Raw genomic sequence first — 20,500 nt, forward strand, 5'->3', positions numbered from 1 at the left:
CTACTATAATACTGCCCCTATGTACAAGAATATAACTACTATAATACTGCCCCTATGTACAAGAATAAAACTACTATAATGCTGCCATTATGTACAAGAATATAACTACTATAATACTGCCCCCTATGTACAAGAATATAAATACTATAATACTGCCCCTATGTACATGAATATAACTACTATAATACTGCTCCCTATGTACAAGAATATAACTACTATAATACTGCTCCTATATACAAGAATATAACTACTATAATACCGCCCCCTATGTACAAGAATATAAATACTATAATACTGCCCCTATGTACAAGAATATAAATACTATAATACTGCCCCCTATGTACAAGAATATAACTACTATAATACTGCTCCTATGTACAAGAATATAACTACTATAATACTGCTCCTATGTACAGGAATATAACTACTATAATACTGCTCCTATGTACAAGAATATAACTACTATAATACTGCCCCTATGTACAAGAATATAACTACTATAATACTGCTCCTATGTACAAGAATATAACTACTATAATACTGCTCCTATGTACAAGAATATAACTCCTATAATACTGCTCCTATGTACAAGAATATAACTACTATAATACTGATCCTATGTACAAGAATATAACTACTATAATACTGCCCCCTATGTACAAGAATATAACTACTATAATACTGCTCCTATGTACAAAAATATAACTACTATAATACTGCCCCCTATGTACAAGAATATAACTACTATAATACTGCTCCTATGTACAAGAATATAACTACTATAATACTGCCCCTATATACAAGAATATAACTACTATAATCCTGCCCCCTATGTACAAGAATATAACAACTATAATACTGCTCCTATGTACAAGAATATAACTACTATAATACTGATCCTATGTACAAGAATATAACTACTATAATACTGCCCCCTATGTACAAGAATATAACTACTATAATACTGCTCCTATGTACAAGAATATAACTACTATAATACTGCTCCTATGTACAAGAATACAACTATTATAATACTGCTCCTATGTACAAGAATACAACTATTATAATACTGCTCCTATATACAGGAATACAACTACTATAATACTGCCCCTATATACAGGAATATAACAGAATCACCAGCCCTCAGTAGTGCGCACCTTCCCGTTTATGCGGATGAGATAACGCTGTTACATGGTTGAACCGTTTGAATAGCGAGTGTTATTGGCTGCTGCGACGTCACGGTGTTCGGCTGCACAACGCTCCTGATGAGCCGCCAGCAGCTGACTTTTGCCGCTTGCAGATGTTCATCGCTTCTCCTGAGCACAGGAAAGGCTTGAAAGCAGAAATGAACATTAAAGGGCCGGCATCCAATTAAAACTGAAGAGGCAATTAGATGAAAGGGGAAGGTAATATTAATCGCTGGGTTACAGCGGGTCATGGGGCGGCACCAAGAGGGGTCATTACAGGAACGGCGCATGTCATGTTGCAGCTAGCGGGTTTGTGGTTTTGAGTTGCTGGGATTGGAAATTTAGGGCATTAATTTTCCACCCCTTTTAAAGCTTCAATGACAGCGGAACGTCCCCAAAATACCCACTTTTGGGAGGAGTTTACTTAAACCCCGCCCCTTTGCAGATATGTTGTTAATGCAGAGAAGGTGACGTGATGTCATAATGGATGACGCGCCATGACGCTGAGATTATAGAGGGGGTGTACACTAATTGCAACTATGGAAAAAAATTAAAGGGGGGGCTACCATTTTGTGTCTGCAGCTCCAATGCAAATTTATGTGTTGACTTGGTTACAGACTAGAATCCATAACTTCTCTCTACCTTTTGTTTTAGATCCCCCGGAGACAATACAGTTGGAGTGGAGGAGGATGGGAGGAAGTAACGTGCAGATGCAAGATCTGACTACATTCAGGGTTTGTTTGAAGTCTGTTACCGTGGAGACACATAGTTCGGCAGGAGAGCTTCGTTACACTGTTGGAACACCGCCATATTGTAACAGCAGAGTGCTGGTGTCAGGACAGTCATCGCCCTGATAATTTATGACGACTTCTCAGGATCTTTGTTTCTCAAACACGTCACCATTTACATTAAACATCGTGAGATTTTCACAACACTCTGCACCGGAGGTGCAAAAATCAGAAAACGCTCATCCACCCAAGGGACCGGCGTCTACAAACAGAATAGTGGAAATATACAATGGTTTCTATGAGCAGCATACATTGCACCGCTCGAGGTTCATGAATATAAAGCCAGAAGTTCAGTAAAGACTGACACAAGTGTAGCAGAAAGATGGGAGATAAATGTAATACTGCAAAACAACACAGAAGAGAATAACTCAAGGACAACTTCATGCTCTCCGAGACCCTCATACACCAATATCTCTCGTCTACACCTTCCCCCCCATATCCTGCTGGTGAGAGGTAATCCTCATCCTGGTTCTTCTCCTTACCAGGACATTATTGATCAGGGATTCCCTGTGAACGTCTCTTTCTGGAGGACCCAGGACCGGGAATTCAATTTGTATCATGTAATACCTTGTTTCCCCTGCGGAGGCGCTGCAGGAAGAGTAAACGCTAGTTTCTAGGTTCTCGTGCAGACTTCAGCTGTGATTGGCTTATTTTGGGGAGGCCTTAATGATTAAGAGAGAACCCCTTTAAGATTGCCACAAGGAGAGGCCAATCCTGTGCTCTTGTGTAACTACTACTCCTAGCATGCGCCGACATCCACAGGGAATGGCGTTACCACATACAGTGGCATGTGCCTGTGCCAGTCTACCATGCCGCTCAGGACACGCCACATTTCAGATGCAATTGCCATTTACGATGCGCTTTCTCCGGATCTCCACGTTTGTGAAGCGTCGCAGGCCGGAGCGAGGCCGCCAGTCTACGTCATTAGCCACTCACTGACCGCCAAGAACAGGCGCGCACAAGCTTTACTACATGGCGCCATATTCCCTGGCTACAGTGATGGAGACATCCTCGGCTAAAGAGCTGACACTCAAACCATCAGCGAAGAAATGTGAGAAAACGAAAGAAAGAAAGATGCAAAACACAAAAAAAGAAGCGGGAGATGCAGATAATAGAACTGATAGAAGATGGAGAGATAGAGAAGGAATAGATATGGATACAAAGGTACAGGAGTAAAGGAAAAAGTGAAAAACATTTATTCTATGCCAAAGGGGCACAATGTTTTGACTCAAAGTGAGACCTTTAGCAAGTAGAGACGTGGACAGATAGAAGGACGGATGAATTGATACATGTATAGGAGAAAGAAAAAGTTTAATTAAAAACATAGTAAAAAAACAAACATTTATTCCATGCCAGAAGGTGCACAATGTTATGGCTCAAAGTGTGAGCTTTTGTCAAGTAGATGGATGATAGATAGATAAATAATAGATAGATAGACAGATAGATAGACAGATAGATAGACAGATAGATAGACAGATAGATAGACAGACACACGGATACATAGATAATAGATGCATAGATAAGACAGATAGATACACAGAAACATAGATAATATATAGATAATAGATAGACAATAGATGATAGATGATAGATAGATAATAGATAGATTATAGATAGATTATAGATAAATAATAGAAGATGGATAGATTATAGATAGATAATAGATAGATAATAGATAGATTATAGATAGATAGATAGATAGATAGATAGATAGATCGATAATAGATAGATGATAGATAAATAGATATTAGATAGATTATAGATAAATAATAGATAGATTGATTATAGATTATAGATAGATAATAGATGATAGATAGATAATAGATCGATAATAGATAGATTATAGATAGATAATAGATCGATAATAGATAGATTCTGACAATCCCCCTCTGGGGGAGCCGCTTTCTCCTTTTCTGTCTCCTCTCTTCCACCTTTTGCAGATGACACTGGAGAACATTCCTGCGGCGGATTAATCCCTGGAATATCCTGCACCATTCTCATCAATCCTGTCTGCATCCTCACCATGCTCTGCCCATGCTGCCCCCTCAGATGACATGGGGGGCTTACAGTCGGATTTTGGTGGTCCCTATTTCCAGCCTCTGTATTCTGTGGGCACAGCTTCTGCCCAGGTGATTGCATCCATGCAGATGGCCACTTCTGCCCCCTCTCACCTCTCCCATCAATAACCAGTAATCCCAGTGTCCTTCTGCAGCCAAATCTCCTGCACTCACCAGTATACAAGCAGCACAGACTGAACCCACTGCCCCCCAGCAGTCACTGCAGGGGGCACACTGACAGCCAGGGGCTACAGGCACTGCCGACCCCTGCAGAGGCAGCCTCACAAGGTGCAAACTGTCATTGCATCAGATCAGCCACCCGGCACTTAGGGGGTTAATGCTCCAGGGAAGGAAACAAGAACCACATTAAGCTGAGCTGTGGAGCTGAATTTGTCATTTAACCCTTTGGGTGCGTGGTTTGTGCCCCCTGATAAGTTTGGGAGTCCAGATAAGGCAGGTGATTTACCTGCAGTCCTATGTAAATCAAAAATGTGTCGTGACTCGTGATATGATCATAAGTGGTGGCCAATGACCAACTCAGCTCTGCTGCATCTCTCCCAGTAGGAGGTGGGGGGTCAGGTAGGACATCAGACACTTACCTTGGAGGTGCAGACCCTGCTGTTGGCCTGGTGGGCAGCTGGGGGTGAAGTTTGGGGGCCAAGCCGTTCCCCAGGGATGTCAGGTGTCTATAGTAGTGGGGGCTTTAGTGCCATGATGCAGGGGTCTCCTCCTTCACCCCAAGCTGTGGTGACAGGTGTGACTGGTGCTGAGACCCTCTGCTCCTGCTGCTCCCGGGCCGGGGATGTGCTGCAGGTGTGTGTGTCCTGTGTGTGCGCTGCAGCGCTGCAATCCCTCCTATCCCTCCTATCCCTCCTTCTCTCCTTCCTCTGTTCTTCCCACTACAGCCCTCCCTCTCTCCATATTCCTCTCATCTATTCTCTCAACTCCCTCCACTTACTACACTGCATCAGCCCCTCCACAAACTAACTCACATGCATGCTCGAAAACACACACACATCCATATCCATATATATATATATATATACACATCCATACACACACATCCATTCATACATATACACACATCCGTACATATACACACATCGATCTGTACATACATATACACACTCATCCATCCATACACACTATATATCCATACACACATACATATACACTGCTCAAAAAAATAAAGGGAACGCTCAAATAACACATCCTAGGTCTGAATGAATGAAATATTCTCATTGAATAGTTTGTTCTCTACAATGTTGAATGTCCTGACAACAAAATCACACAAAAATCATCAATGGAAATCAAATTTATTAACCAATGGAGGCCTGGATTTGGAGTCACGCACAAAATTAAAGTAGAATGTAATGTCCTTAAAAAAAGTCAAAATGATGCTCAATAGTGTGTGTGGCTTCCACGTGCCTGTATGATCTCCCTACAACGCCTGGGCATGCTCCTGATGAGGTGGCAGTTGGTCTCCTGAGGGATCTCCTCCCAGACCTGGAGTAAAGCATCCGCCAACTCCTGGACAGTCTGTGGTGCAATGTAACGTTGGTGGATGGAGCGAGACATGATGTCCCAGATGTGTTCAATCAGATTCAGGTCTGGGGAACGGGCGGGCCAGTCCATAGCTTCAACGTCTTCATCTTGCAGGAACTGCTGACACTCCAGCCACATGAGGTCTGGCATTGTCCTGCATTAGGAGGAACCCAGGGCCAACCGCACCAGCATATGGTCTCACAAGCGGTCTGAGGATCTCATCTCGGTACCTAATAGCAGTCAGGGTACCTCTGGCGAGCACAAGGAGGGCTGTGCGGCCCTCCAAAGAAATGCCACCCCACACCATTACTGACCCACTGCCAAACCGGTCATGCTGAAGGATGTTGCAGGCAGCAGATCGCTCTCCACGGCATCTCCAGACTCTGTCACGTCTGTCACATGTGCTCAGTGTGAACCTGCTTTCATCTGTGAAGAGCACAGGGCGCCAGTGGTGAATTTGCCAATCCCGGTGTTCTGTGGCAAATGGCAAGCGTTCTGCACAGTGTTGGGCTGCGAGCACAACCCCCATCTGTGGACATCGGGCACTCAGACCATCCTCATGGAGTCGGTTTCTAACCGTTTGTGCAGACACATGCACATTTTGCAGGGCTCTGGCAGTGCTCCTTCTGTTCCTCCGTGCACAAAAGCTGAGGTAGCGATCCTGCTGCTGGGTTGCTGGCCTCCGACGGCCCCCTCCACGTCTCCTGGTGTACTGGCCTGTCTCTTGGTAATGCCTCCAGCCTCTGGACACTACGCTGACAGACACAGCAAACCTTCTTGCCACAGCTCCCATTGATGTGCCATCCTGGATGAGCTGCACTACCTGAGCCACTTGTGTGGGTTGTAGAGTCCGTCTCATGCTACCATGAGTGTGAAAGCACAACCAACATTCAAAAGTGACCAAAACATCAACCAGAAAGCATTGGTACTGAGATGTGGTCTGTGGTCCCCACCTGCAGAACCGCTCCTTTATTGAGTGTCTTGATAATTGGCAATCATTTCCATCTGTTGTCTATTCCATGTGCACAACAGCATGTGAAATTGATTGTCAATCCCTGTTGCTTCCTAGGTGGACAGTTTGATTTCACAGTAGTTTGATTTACTTGGAATTATATTATGTTGTTTAAGTGTTCCCTTTATATTTTTGAGCAGTGTATATCCATCACAGTCCCCTGATCAGAACATCATTGAAAATCTGTGTCTAGACCTCAAAATAGAAGAGGATGGAAGACGCCCCAGGAATCTCACAGAACTGGAAAAATTCTCCAAGGAACAATGGATGAAAATCCATCCAACAAGAATTGAAAGACTCTTGTTTGGCTGCAAAAAGTATTTACAAGCTGTAATACTTGCAAAAGGCGGTGCTACTGGGTACTGACCGTCCAGGGTGCACAAAGTTTTGAATCGGCCAATTTTCCTCTTTGTAATTTTTAAAATTTACAGAATGAAAAACATTTTTTAGCCCTTTCAGAGATCATTTCATCAACTTGCTTAACTGTTCACAACAACAGTCATTTTGACCAGGGGTGCCCAAACTTTTACATGTCACTTTATACACCCACTTACACACCTATATATGCACATGTAGTTACATACACCTCCAATTACACAGTTACATTCTATACAGATATATACACAAGCCAAAAACATATCCAAACAAATATTTGAAAGAATACTGCACACACAATCTACATATATACACATAGGCAAAAAGTGAATGAAAAAAATTTTTTTTCACTTTAATGGTGTAAGCATGACTGCAGCCATTTTTTCCCTAGATTTGATAGAGCTATAGATGGCGGCGTTTTACATGCATTATTAGGACAATATATCATTGCATCACCGGTAAAAGAGACAGAAACAGACGGGTGCCCGGCGTATACAGGACACACTGGGTCACACTCGCACCTACGGCGCTTTCTCTGCTCTGTTCACATCTGATAAGCAAAATGTACAAATTTCACTTCACAATATTCGCTCATCTTGTGGCGCCCCCTGTAGTCATGTTTGGTATTGCATTTTCTTATTATTTCCATAGATCTGTGTTATTCTATGTGGCTTTTGGGGGTATGAAGCGCAATAATCCCCTCCACGCGGTTATTAGTAACCGGAAACTGCCTGCGTCTCATAAATAAATTATTACTCTTTCATCTAAGCTCTGCTATAATTCAGTCAGCTTGGTCACAGGTGCAGAGCCCACAGTGCCAGCTACAGTGCCCTCATAATTATGTCAGCGGAGGGTCCCAAAAACATTGCCATCCGTCTACAGATCTCTAAGGACAGCATCAGTTATAGTGCCCCTGTAACAGCCCCAGCTTTGATTACTTATAGGGTAACAGTACCATCGAACATGTAGTGGCCCCTTAATAGTGACAGCAGAGTGTCCTTATAACAGGATCATCCAACCACTGTGTCCTCATAATAAGGTCAATCACGTATCACTACAACAGTACCATCCAACCACAGTGCCCCAATAGTAGGGTCAATCACGTATCACTACAACAGTACCATCCAACCACAGTGCCCCAATAGTAGGGTCAATCACGTATCACTACAACAGTGCCATCCAACCACAGTCCCCCAATAATAGGGTAAATCACGTATCACTACAACAATGCCATCCAACCACAGTCCCCCAATAATAGGGTAAATCACGTATCACTACAACAATGCCATCCAACCACAGTCCCCCAATAATAGGGTAAATCACGTATCACTACAACAGTACCATCCAACCACAGGACCCCAATAATAGGGTCAATCACGTATCACTACAACAGTACCATCCAACCACAGGACCCCAATAATAGGGTCAATCACGTATCACTACAACAGTACCATCCAACCACAGTGCCCCAATAGTAGGGTCAATCACGTATCACTACAACAGTGCCATCCAACCACAGTCCCCCAATAATAGGGTAAATCACGTATCACTACAACAGTACCATCCAACCACAGGACCCCAATAATAGGGTCAATCACGTATCACTACAACAGTACCATCCAACCACAGGACCCCAATAATAGGGTCAATCACGTATCACTACAACAGTACCATCCAACCACAGTCCCCCAATAATAGGGTAAATCACGTATCACTACAACAATGCCATCCAACCACAGTGCCCCAATAATAGGGTCAATCATGTATCACTACAACAGTACCATCCAACCACAGTCCCCCAATAATAGGGTAAATCACGTATCACTACAACAGTACCATCCAACCACAGTGCCCCAATAATAGGGTCAATCACGTATCACTACAACAATGCCATCCAACCACAGTCCCCCAATAATAGGGTCAATCATGTATCACTACAACAGTGCCAACCAACCACAGTGCCCCAATAATAGGGCAATCACGTATCACTACAACAATGCCATCCAACCACAGTCCCCCAATAATAGGGTCAATCATGTATCACTACAACAGTGCCATCCAACCACAGTCCCCCAATAATAGGGTAAATCACGTATCACTACAACAATGCCATCCAACCACAGTCCCCCAATAATAGGGTAAATCACGTATCACTACAACAATGCCATCCAACCACAGTGCCCCAATAATAGGGCAATCACGTATCACTACAACAGTACCATCCAACCACAGTCCCCCAATAATAGGGTCAATCATGTATCACTACAACAGTGCCATCCAACCACAGTGCCCCAATAATAGGGTCAATCATGTATCACTACAACAGTACCATCCAACCACAGTGCCCCAATAGTAGGATCAATCATGTATCACTACAACAGTACCATCCAACCACAGTGCCCCAATAATAGGGTCAATCATGTATCACTACAACAGTACCATCCAACCACAGTGCCCCAATAGTAGGATCAATCATGTATCACTACAACAGTACCATCCAACCACAGTGCCCCAATAATAGGGTCAATCATGTATCACTACAACAGTACCATCCAACCATAGTTCCACAATAGTAGGGTCAATCATATATCACTACAACAGTGCCGTCCAACCATAGTTCCACAATAATAGGGTCAATCATGTATCACTACAACAGTGCCATCCAACCACAGTGCCCCAATAGTAGGATCAATCATGTATCACTACAACAGTACCATCCAACCACAGTCCCCCAATAATAGGGTCAATCATGTATCACTACAACAGTACCATCCAACCACAGTCCCCCAATAATAGGGTAAATCACATATCACTACAACAGTACCATCCAACCACAGTCCCCCAATAATAGGGTCAATCATGTATCACTACAACAGTACCATCCAACCACAGTGCCCCAATAGTAGGATCAATCATGTATCACTACAACAGTACCATCCAACCACAGTCCCCCAATAATAGGGTCAATCATGTATCACTACAACAGTGCCATCCAACCACAGTGCCCCAATAATAGGGTCAATCATGTATCACTACAACAGTACCATCCAACCACAGTGCCCCGATAGTAGGATCAATCATGTATCACTACAACAGTACCATCCAACCACAGTGCCCCAATAGTAGGATCAATCATGTATCACTACAACAGTACCATCCAACCACAGTGCCCCAATAATAGGGTCAATCATGTATCACTACAACAGTACCATCCAACCATAGTTCCACAATAGTAGGGTCAATCACGTATCACTACAACAGTGCCATCCACTCACAGTGCCCCAATAATAGGGTCAATCATGTATCACTACAACAGTGCCGTCCAACCACAGTGCCCCAATAATTGGGTCAATCATGTATCACTACAACAGTACCATCCAACCATAGTTCCACAATAGTAGGGTCAATCATGTATCACTACAACAGTGCCGTCCAACCATAGTTCCACAATAATAGGGTCAATCATGTATCACTACAACAGTGCCATCCAACCACTGTGTCCTCATAATAGGGTCAATCACGTATCACTACAACAGTGCCGTCCAAACACAGTGCCTCAATAGTAGGGTCAATCACTTATCACTACAACAGTACCATCCAACCACAGTGCCCCAATAATAGGGTCAATCACGTATCACTACAACATTACCATCCAACCACAGTGCCCCAATAATAGGGTCAATCACGTATCACTACAACAGTGCCATCCACTCACAGTGCTCCAATAATAGGGTCAATCACGTATCACTACAACAGTGCCATCCACTCACAGTGCCTCAATAATAGGGTCAATCACGTATCACTACAACAGTGCCATCCACTCACAGTGCCCCAATAATAGGGTCAATCACGTATCACTACAACAGTACCATCCAACCACAGTGCCCCAATAATAGGGTCAATCACGTATCACTACAACAATGCCATCCAACCACAGTCCCCCAATAATAAGGTCAATCACGTATCACTACAACAGTGCCATCCAACCACAGTGCCCCAATAGTAGGGTCAATCACGTATCACTACAACAGTACCATCCACTCACAGTGCCCCAATAATAGGGTCAATCACGTATCACTACAACAATGCCATCCAACAATAGTGCCCCAATAGTAGGGTCAATCACGTATCACTACAACAGTGCCATCCACTCACAGTGCCCCAATAATAGGGTCAATCACGTATCACTACAACAATGCCATCCAACCACAGTGCCCCAATAGTAGGGTCAATCACGTATCACTACAACAGTACCATCCACTCACAGTGCCCCAATAATAGGGTCAATCACGTATCACTACAACAGTACCATCCACTCACAGTGCCCCAATAGTAGGGTCAATCATGTATCACTACAACAGTGCCATCCAACCACAGTGCCCCAATAGTAGGGTCAATCACGTATCACTACAACAGTGCCATCCAACCACAGTGCCCCAATAGTAGGGTCAATCACGTATCACTACAACAGTGCCATCCAACCACAGTGCCCCAATAATAGGGTCAATCACGTATCACTACAACAGTACCATCCACTCACAGTGCCCCAATAGTAGGGTCAATCACGTATCACTACAACAGTACCATCCAACCACAGTGCCCCAATAATAGGGTCAATCACGTATCACTACAACAGTGCCATCCAACCACAGTGCCCCAATAGTAGGGTCAATCACGTATCACTACAACAGTACCATCCACTCACAGTGCCCCAATAATAGGGTCAATCACGTATCACTACAACAATGCCATCCAACAATAGTGCCCCAATAATAGGGTCAATCACGTATCACTACAACAGTGCCATTTAACCACAGTGCCCCAATAATAGGGTCAATCACGTATCACTATAACAGTGCCATCCAACCACAGTGCCCCAACGAACAGTTTCATTTACTCACCAGGTGACAATAGTAATGCGAGCCTCTGTGCCCCCTATAATCGATAGCCCCTTCCAAGAGACGGCGATTACACCCTAGGACAGCAGGGCAAGCCGTTCTCAGTCTGTGGCACTGGAGAGACCTGACTGTACCCATTTATGTAATATTTCACCAGCTCGCCATAATATGGCTGTTCTCTATATATAGTGTACTGCCCCTTTAAGAGCAGCTATGTAGAGGATAACACAAACAGGAGAGGACACATTAATTCTCTTTTTAGGATAAGACAGAAGACGTTTATTATATCATTCATCAATTAGACAAAATTGGATAAAACTGACAAACTCAGAGATGAGGCAAATGCACAGAGCAATCTAGGGACGTCTGTGCAGAGCAAGAGCGAATGAGAGAGAAAAAGGGAAAGAAAAAGAGAAGGAGAAATAGAAAAAGAAAAAGAGAGAAAGAAAAAGAGAAAAAGAAAGAAAGAGTGAAAGAGAAAGAAAAAGGGAAAGAGAAAGAGAAAGAAAAAGAGAAGGACAAATAGAGAAAGAAAAAGAGGAAAAAGAGAGAGAGCGAAAGAGAAAGAAAAAGAGAAAGAAAAAGAAAGAAAAAAGAGAAAGAAAAAGAAAAGAGAAAGAAAAAGAGAAAGAGAGAAAGAGAGAAAGAAAGAAAGAGAGAAAGAAAGAAAGAAAGAAAGAAAGGAAGAAAAGAAAAGAAAAGAAAAAAGAGAGACAGATGTGTAACAATGGCTGGTGTCTATAATACCACAGCCGAGACGGCTCCATGTGTTACAAGTTTTACCAGATCATGGAAATCCTGTAACTTGTGGACCCGACTGGTCGGCACTGTGATATTAGTATTTGCCGCCAAGGAAGTTTTGTGATAATTATTGACGAAGCATCAAAATGACAAATCACACAAGACGATAAATGAAGACTTGTCTGATCGGCCCGTTGCTGGGGGATGCGATGAGCCGGACGTGGCGTCTCTGTTGCCCCGTGAGCCGTCAATCACCATCACCGACAGCCGCGCTGCAGTGCGGGGCCACCACCTGGCGGACGGATTATACCGCTGGGCGACACTTCAGACTTCCTGAGCGTCCCTTCACTACACATATTTTCTATAAGATCTCAGTAACGGGTGAAATCGTCTTCTCTAACGTTGTAATATCCATTTTCCTAAAACGTGTTACATAAAATACAAGACGACCCCAACAGCTCAGGGGTCCATAGTGGTCACAGAAACTACGAAGCCCAATCTGAACCATGAAAAATCACCAAAGACTTCCCATAACTACTTTCCTGCACCGCAGGCTTTACACCATTCCTGCTGCCACCTGGACCCCTTCATCCCCCTCCCCAAGTACAGGGATTGTAATTTGAGGATAAATTAGGTCATTTATATTTTGCGCTTTGACCTTTTATTTTCTACTTTTTAATAAAATGTTTAAAATGGAAAGCTACATTTTGAAAAAGTAGAAAATAGATTTAAAAAAGTAATTTCCTTATCACTAAGTCGAACCTTAACCCTAACCCAATCGCTAGCGCCAAGACTAACCCTAACCCAATCGCTAGTGCCAAGACTAACCCTAACCCAATCGCTAGCGCCAAGACTAACCCTAACCCAATCCCTAGTACCAAGACTAACCTTAACCCAATCCCTAGCGCCACGACTAACCCAATCCCTAGCGCCACGACTAACCCTAACCCAATCCGTAGTGCCAAGACTAACCTTAACCCAATCCCTAGTGCCAAGACTAACCTTAACCCAATCCCTAGTGCCACGACTAACCTTAACCCAATCCCTAGTGCCAAGACTAACCCTAACCCAATCCCTAGTGCCAAGACTAACCCTAACCCAATCCCTAGTGCCACGACTAACCCTAACCCAATCCTTAGTGCCAAGACTAACCTTAACCCAATCCCTAGTGCCAAGACTAACCCTAACCCAATCCCTAGTGCCAAGACTAACCCTAACCCAATCCCTAGTGCCAAGACTAACCTTAACCCAATCCCTAGTGCCATGACTAACCCTAACCCAATCCCTAGTGCCAAGACTAACCCTAACCCAATCCCTAGTGCCAAGACTAACCCCAGCCCTAAATCTAACCCTAGCTCTAATCTAATCCTAGCACTAAGACACAACGCAAGCCCCAAGTCTAACCCTAGTAATGGTTAGAAAAATGTAGAAATATGAAAGGTCACTGTCTTCATACCCCAGGATTAGATTTATCCTTAACTAATGGCTAAACTACAGAGTTGCACTAATAGAGTATACGGATATAATATAAGGAAATCCTCCACTTAATGGTCCCTTCAATGAAGCCAGAGAGTTGCTAACAGTGTTCAGCTTCTATGTGTGAATGGCTACATGTAATACTACATTTCCCCTATAGTGGCCGCTGTTACTGGATTTCTTGCAAGCAGAACCTCCATCAATCAATCGATTTCTGCACCATGGTTCAAAAATAAAACGGATCAGATAGTTCCAACAGGGGAGAATTTGCCCTTTTTTTTTTCTTTTTTTTTTTAAATTCGCACTCTGAACTATGATTGCTTCTTATTTAGAAATTTCCGTCACTTTAAATCCTCAGTTCCATTAGAATGTACAGCTGTAAAGAAGTTTCACGTCAATGCTGACCCCGGAGTGAAATGCTGACCCCGGAGTGACGAGGACGTGCAGATACTGAGATGACGGATCAGGACGGAAGGGGGGAGTAAAGGAGAGGATGAGACCCCTCGTGTTTGGCCACATCGTGTAAACAGGGTCACAGCCACAGAAAATTCTTTACATAGAAAGCCGCCATATGTAAGGATGCTTCCTCCGCCACACGTAACGACGCTTCCTCCGCCACACATAAGGACGCTACCTCAGCCACACGTAAGTACGCTACCTCCTCCACACGTAAGGACGCTACCTCCTCCACACGTAAGGACGCTTCCTCCGCCACACGTAGGGACGCTTCCTCCGCCACACGTAAGGACGCTTCCTCCGCCACACGCAAGGACGCTTGCTCCGCCACACGTAAGGACGCTTCCTCCTCCACACGTAAGGACGCTTCCTCCGCCACACGTAAGGACGCTTCCTCCGCCACACGTAAGGACGCTTCCTCCGCCACACGTAAGGACGCTTCCTCCGCCACACGTAAAGACGCTTCCTCCGCCACACGTAAGGACGCTTCCTCCTCCACACGTAAGGACGCTTCCTCCGCCACACGTAAGGACGCTTCCTCCGCCACACGTAAGGACGCTTCCTCCGCCACACGTAAGGACGCTTCCTCCGCCACACGTAAGGACGCTTCCTCCGCCACACGTAAGGACGCTTCCTCCGCCACACGTAAGGACGCTTCCTCCTCCACACGTAAGGACGACGCTTCCTCCGCCACACGTAAGGACGACGCTTCCTCCGCCACACGTAAGGACGCTTCCTCCGCCACACGTAAGGACGCTTCCTCCGCTACACGTAAGGACGCTTCCTCCGCCACACGTAAGGACGCTTCCTCCGCCACACGTAAGGACGCTTCCTCCGCCACACGTAAGGACGCTTCCTCCGCCACACGTAAGGACGACGCTTCCTCCGCCACACGTAAGGACGCTTCCTCCTCCACACGTAAGGACGCTTCCTCCGCCACACGTAAGGACGCTTCCTCCGCCACACGTAAGGACGCTTCCTCCGCCACACGTAAGGACGACGCTTCCTCCGCCACACGTAAGGACGCTTCCTCCGCCACACGTAAGGACGCTTCCTCCGCCACACGTAAGGACGCTTCCTCCGCCACACGTAAGGACGCTTCCTCCGCCACACGTAAGGACGCTTCCTCCGCCACACGTAAGGACGACGCTTCCTCCGCCACACGTAAGGACGCTTCCTCCGCCACATGTAAGGACGCTTCCTCCGCCACACGTAAGGACGCTTCCTCCGCCACGCGTAAGGACGCTTCCTCCGCCACACGTAAGGACGCTTCCTCCGCCACACGTAAGGACGCTTCCTCCGCCACACGTAAGGACGACGCTTCCTCCGCCACACGTAAGGACGACGCTTCCTCCGCCACACGTAAGGATGCTTCCTCCGCCACACGTAAGGACGACGCTTCCTCCGCCACACGTAAGGACGCTTCCTCCGCCACAGGTAAGGACGCTTCCTCCGCCACACGTAAGGACGCTTCCTCTGCCACACGTAAGGACGCTTCCTCCTCCACATGTAAGGACACTTCCTCCGCTACATGTAAGGACGCTTCCTCCGCCAAACGTAAGGACGCTTCCTCCGCCACACGTAAGGACGACGCTTCCTCCACTACATGTAGGGACGCTTCCTCCACCACACGTAAGGACGACGCTTCCTCCGCCACACGTAAGGATGCTTCCTCCGCTACATGTAAGGACGCTTCCTCCGCCACACGTAAGGACGCTTCCTCCGCCACACGTAAGGACGCTTCCTCTGCCACACGTAAGGACGCTTCCTCCTCCACATGTAAGGACACTTCCTCCGCTACATGTAAGGACGCTTCCTCCGTCACACGTAAGGACGCTTCCTCCGCCACACGTAAGGACGCTTCCTCCGCCACACGTAAGGACGACGCTTCCTCCGCTACATGTAAGGACGCTTCCTCCGCCACACGTAAGGACGACGCTTCCTCCGCCACACGTAAGGACGCTTCCTCCGCCACACGTAAGGACGCTTCCTCCTCCACATGTAAGGACGACGCTTCCTCCGCTACATGTAAGGACGCTTCCTCCGCCACACGTAAGGACGACGCTTCCTCCGCCACACGTAAGGACGCTTCCTCCGCCACACGTAAGGACGCTTCCTCCTCCACACGTAAGGACGCTTCCTCCTCCACACGTAAGGACGCTTCCTCCGCTACATGTAAGGACGACGCTTCCTCCTCCACATGTAAGGACGCCGCTTCCTCCTCCACACGTAAGGACGCCGCTTCCTCCGCCACACGTAAGGACGCTTCCTCCACCTTCCTGCGTGCGTTTGGCATCTTCTCGCAATAATATGTGTGCACTAACTGAATAATAAGGAGCGTTTATGGATCTCCCCGTCAGCAGCAATCATTTGGTTCATCTATTTTATCAATTTTTCCCATTTCTTCCAGTAAACGCCAACGTCTCATATTAAAGGGAGAATAGGCGCTCGCTGCACCGCCTAGAGGCCACCACATTTACTGCACCGATACAACAAATCACCCAAAAAAAAAAAAAAAAAAAAAATCAGATTTCAGAGTTTTTATATAATTTTTGGTTTATTTTTTGTGTGACTTTTGGGACAATATCTTACATTTTTTGCTATAAAAGCGCAGTTCCAGACATAAGCATAAGGAACTTAGCCAGGAAATGATCTATTGACTTCTATGGGAGAGAGTTGTGGGCATGCTCAGTGACACTGGTATAGAGGGAGGAGCCGAGCTCTCCGTTACGGATTGTGATTGGTGCGATCCTGAACTATCTTAACCCTTCCCTATATAGCAGACCTATTGAACTTTGATGATACTGCCCCCTAGTGTACACGCTGAGAAGTGATAGGAAATGTCAGCACATTGTGACAAATTTAAATCCAGATCAAATTTGTGATTCCCTTTTTTTTAAAGGAACATTTATCATAGCAGATTTGCTTTATCAGGACACATATGACTCTAGCTTAGCTGTCCTGAAAAAGCAGAGCAGCAGTGTAAAGCATGGGGAACAGATATGATAGAAGTTAGTAGCAGACAGCGGATCAAAGATGGAGCAATGATCACAAGTGTGCCCTGATAGAGCAGCGAAGGAGTGTAAAGCATGGGAGTATTGATCCCAAAATCTTCTGGAGTACATGCCGGATCCTCACCGGCTCATACATCCAATTAGTCCTGGTGGGCCGGAGGCGGAGGACGATTTCATACTGTATTAATTTTTCATACTAATGAATTACTTTCCAGCGGATTTATCAGGGCAGCGATAGACTGACATCACCGTCTCCTCCAGGAAAGCTCAGAGATTCCGATAATTGTGCCGGACGAATCAAATTAGTCATCAAGGTGACATTAGTCCCACGGCCGGGAGGACGGCCAGCGACAGCTTTATCCAGGGGCACGCACTGCCAGGGGTTAAACTGGCTGCAGATGGGACAATGGAGCCCCCGATTAGACCCAAAAGTCTGCATTTATCATTTAGAAATATTGCATGGGCAATATACAGTGTGATGCATAAGTTTGGGCACCCCTGGTCAAAATGACTGTTATCGCGAACAGTTAATCAACTTGGATATGAAATGATCTCTAAAAGGGTTAAAGTTACAGATGACATTTCCTGGGTATTTCAGGAATAAAAATAAATAAACAATAGAAATATTTATTTATATAAATAAACCCCGGAATCTCACAGAACTGGAAGAATTCTCTACGGAAGAATGGAGGAAAATCCCTCAGACAAGACCTGAAAGACTCTTGTCCGGCTACAGAAAGCGTTTACAAGCTGTGATACCTGCAAAAGGGGGCGCTACTGGGTACTGACCGTGCAGGGTGCCCACATTTCTGCATGTCACTGTATTTCAGTGTTATATGGACAGTGGGCACTATAGGGCGGTATTATTTGAATTCTTTATAAAAGGTATTTATTGGACAATTTTGGGCAGTTTTATTTAATCACTGAATTTCAGGTTCATTTGGGCATCGAATATAATTATTGTTTCGGCAATATAAGGTCAGTCTTTTGCGGGCACTGAATGGCGGTATTATTTTGATATTGCATGAAGGTATTAATAAGATACCTATGGAGGTATTACTTGAGTACTGAATATCAATTATACGAGAGCGTTACATGGAAGTATTGCACGGGCGACATATAATCTCCATATGTGAACACTCCATGGCGGTATTATGATGATAATGTAAGACGGTATTAATAAGGCAAGATAAAATAATAGAACTAGAGATGCTGCGCCGGCCACTGATATAGGGTCCGTTCTGTTCACATTTCTCATTGCTGTTACTAGAAAGCAAATTGCAACAGCTGAAAGGCGAGATCTGCAATTTCTCCATCTCTTTGCAATTTCAAGGCGTTGGAAAGTCAGGAGATGAAAGCGTTCAAGTCTTGCAAATTCCAATAACAAGTATGGAGCAAAAATTTGTGCCAATTAATTTATTTATATATCTTGACATTGGTTAAGGCTTCAGTTTTCTGATCCATAATGTCAAATCGTCGGCATAGATATAAAAGGAAATAATAAAACACTAACTACCTGCAGCCACCACTGGAGGGAGCTCAGGTGCTATTAATATTCCACTGAACGCATGATCTGTTCGCAGTCAGCTCTTGAGCTCCCTCTGGTGGTGGCTGCAGGAAAACACAATTATATTATTTTTCTTTATGTTTATGCAGAGCCTCTAACAAGACCATCACACGCCTCTCCTGAAATACTCTGTACTGCAGGTGAACTCTTATTACTCTACCTTCCTCCTGCCATTGCCCCTGGGAGAGTTAGTAAGTGTCCACGTCCTGTCCTGTGTGACACAAAGAGCCCATTGATGTAAATGGTCACGGTGTAATACCTCATTGTCCCTGTAGTGGCGCTGCAGGGAACTTCAACACTTAAGCCCCCCCAGACACCACAGATTACCGTTACTCCATCATACCTTCAGCACTAAATTGCTGCGTCTCCGAAGAGTCACTAATATTTGGAGTATTTAGTGAAGATGCGGAATTCGGCACGAAGGACCCAGCTGCTTCACCTCCAACCCCCATCATTGTGCTCTTCACCCCAGAAATGTTAACAGGAGCCAAATCTGTCATCAACTTCCAGCTGCTCTGCAGCTGTTACTGCCCCTGTGTGTGAGATACAAGGAAGCCAGAAGAGCGCAGCTCCGGAGCATAATGCAGCACAGGATAAGTAATGGAATTAGTGATGAGCGAGCATGGTCATGTGTTATCCGAGTATCGCGGGGGGCTCGAGTAATATGTTCCAGTCCCCATGGCTGCTGTTAGACCGACGCAACACATGGGGGGATTGTCTGTTTGTTAGCCAATCCCTGTCTAACAGCCGCGAATCATACAGCCGCAGGGACTGGAAAATACAGGCGCTTGTCACAAAATTAGAATATCCTCAAAAAGTCTTCCCCATGATTGTCCCTTAGTCTGTTTCAGTGGCTCAACAATCATGGGGAAGACTCCTGACCTGACAGATGACCAGAAGGCGTCACTGACACACTCCACAAGGAGGGGAAGCCACAAAAGATCATTGCTGAAGAAGCCGCTGGTCACAGAGTGCTGTATCCAAGAATATTAATGGAAAGTGGAAGGAAAAAGTGTGGTAGAAAAAGGTGCACAAGCAACCGGGATAACCGCAGCCTGGAAAGGATTGTTAAGAAAAGGCCATTAAGAAATGTGGGAGATTCACAAGGAGCGGACGGCTGCTGGAGTCATTGCTTCACCACACACAGACGTCTCCAGGACATGGGCTACAAGTGTCACATTCCTTGTGTCGGCCACTCATGACCAATAGAGAACGCCAGAAGTATCTTACCTGGGCCAAGGAGGAAAAGAACCGGACTGTTGTCAGAGGTCCAAGGTGTTGTGTTCAGATGAAAATGACATTCTCCAGCAGGACTAATTAAAGGGAATAATCTAAACTAGAAAATCTCTTTAAAACACTTAAGTTAGAAAACAATATCCACATA

General features: G+C 45.3%; 2 protein-coding genes across 2 annotated transcripts in view; both read right to left on the reverse strand.

The window, feature by feature from the left end:
• Positions 1 to 4,894, reverse strand: part of LOC138647407 (G-protein coupled receptor 22-like) — a 165,473-nt gene extending 160,579 nt beyond the window's left edge. The window contains exon 1 of the mRNA XM_069736389.1: positions 4,632 to 4,894. The gene's annotated coding sequence lies outside the window, so the exon portion shown is untranslated. The remainder of the gene's footprint in view (positions 1 to 4,631) is intronic.
• A 9,717-nt stretch (positions 4,895 to 14,611) lies between these two features.
• LOC138648075 (flagellar attachment zone protein 1-like) lies at positions 14,612 to 16,831 on the reverse strand. Its single transcript, XM_069737580.1, has one exon. It carries the CDS (start codon positions 16,829 to 16,831, stop codon positions 14,612 to 14,614), a length of 2,220 nt encoding a protein of 739 aa, XP_069593681.1.
• Positions 16,832 to 20,500: the final 3,669 nt, after the last annotated feature.

This window comes from Ranitomeya imitator, chromosome 8, assembly GCF_032444005.1.
Source record: "Ranitomeya imitator isolate aRanImi1 chromosome 8, aRanImi1.pri, whole genome shotgun sequence".
NCBI lineage: Eukaryota > Metazoa > Chordata > Amphibia > Anura > Dendrobatidae > Ranitomeya > Ranitomeya imitator.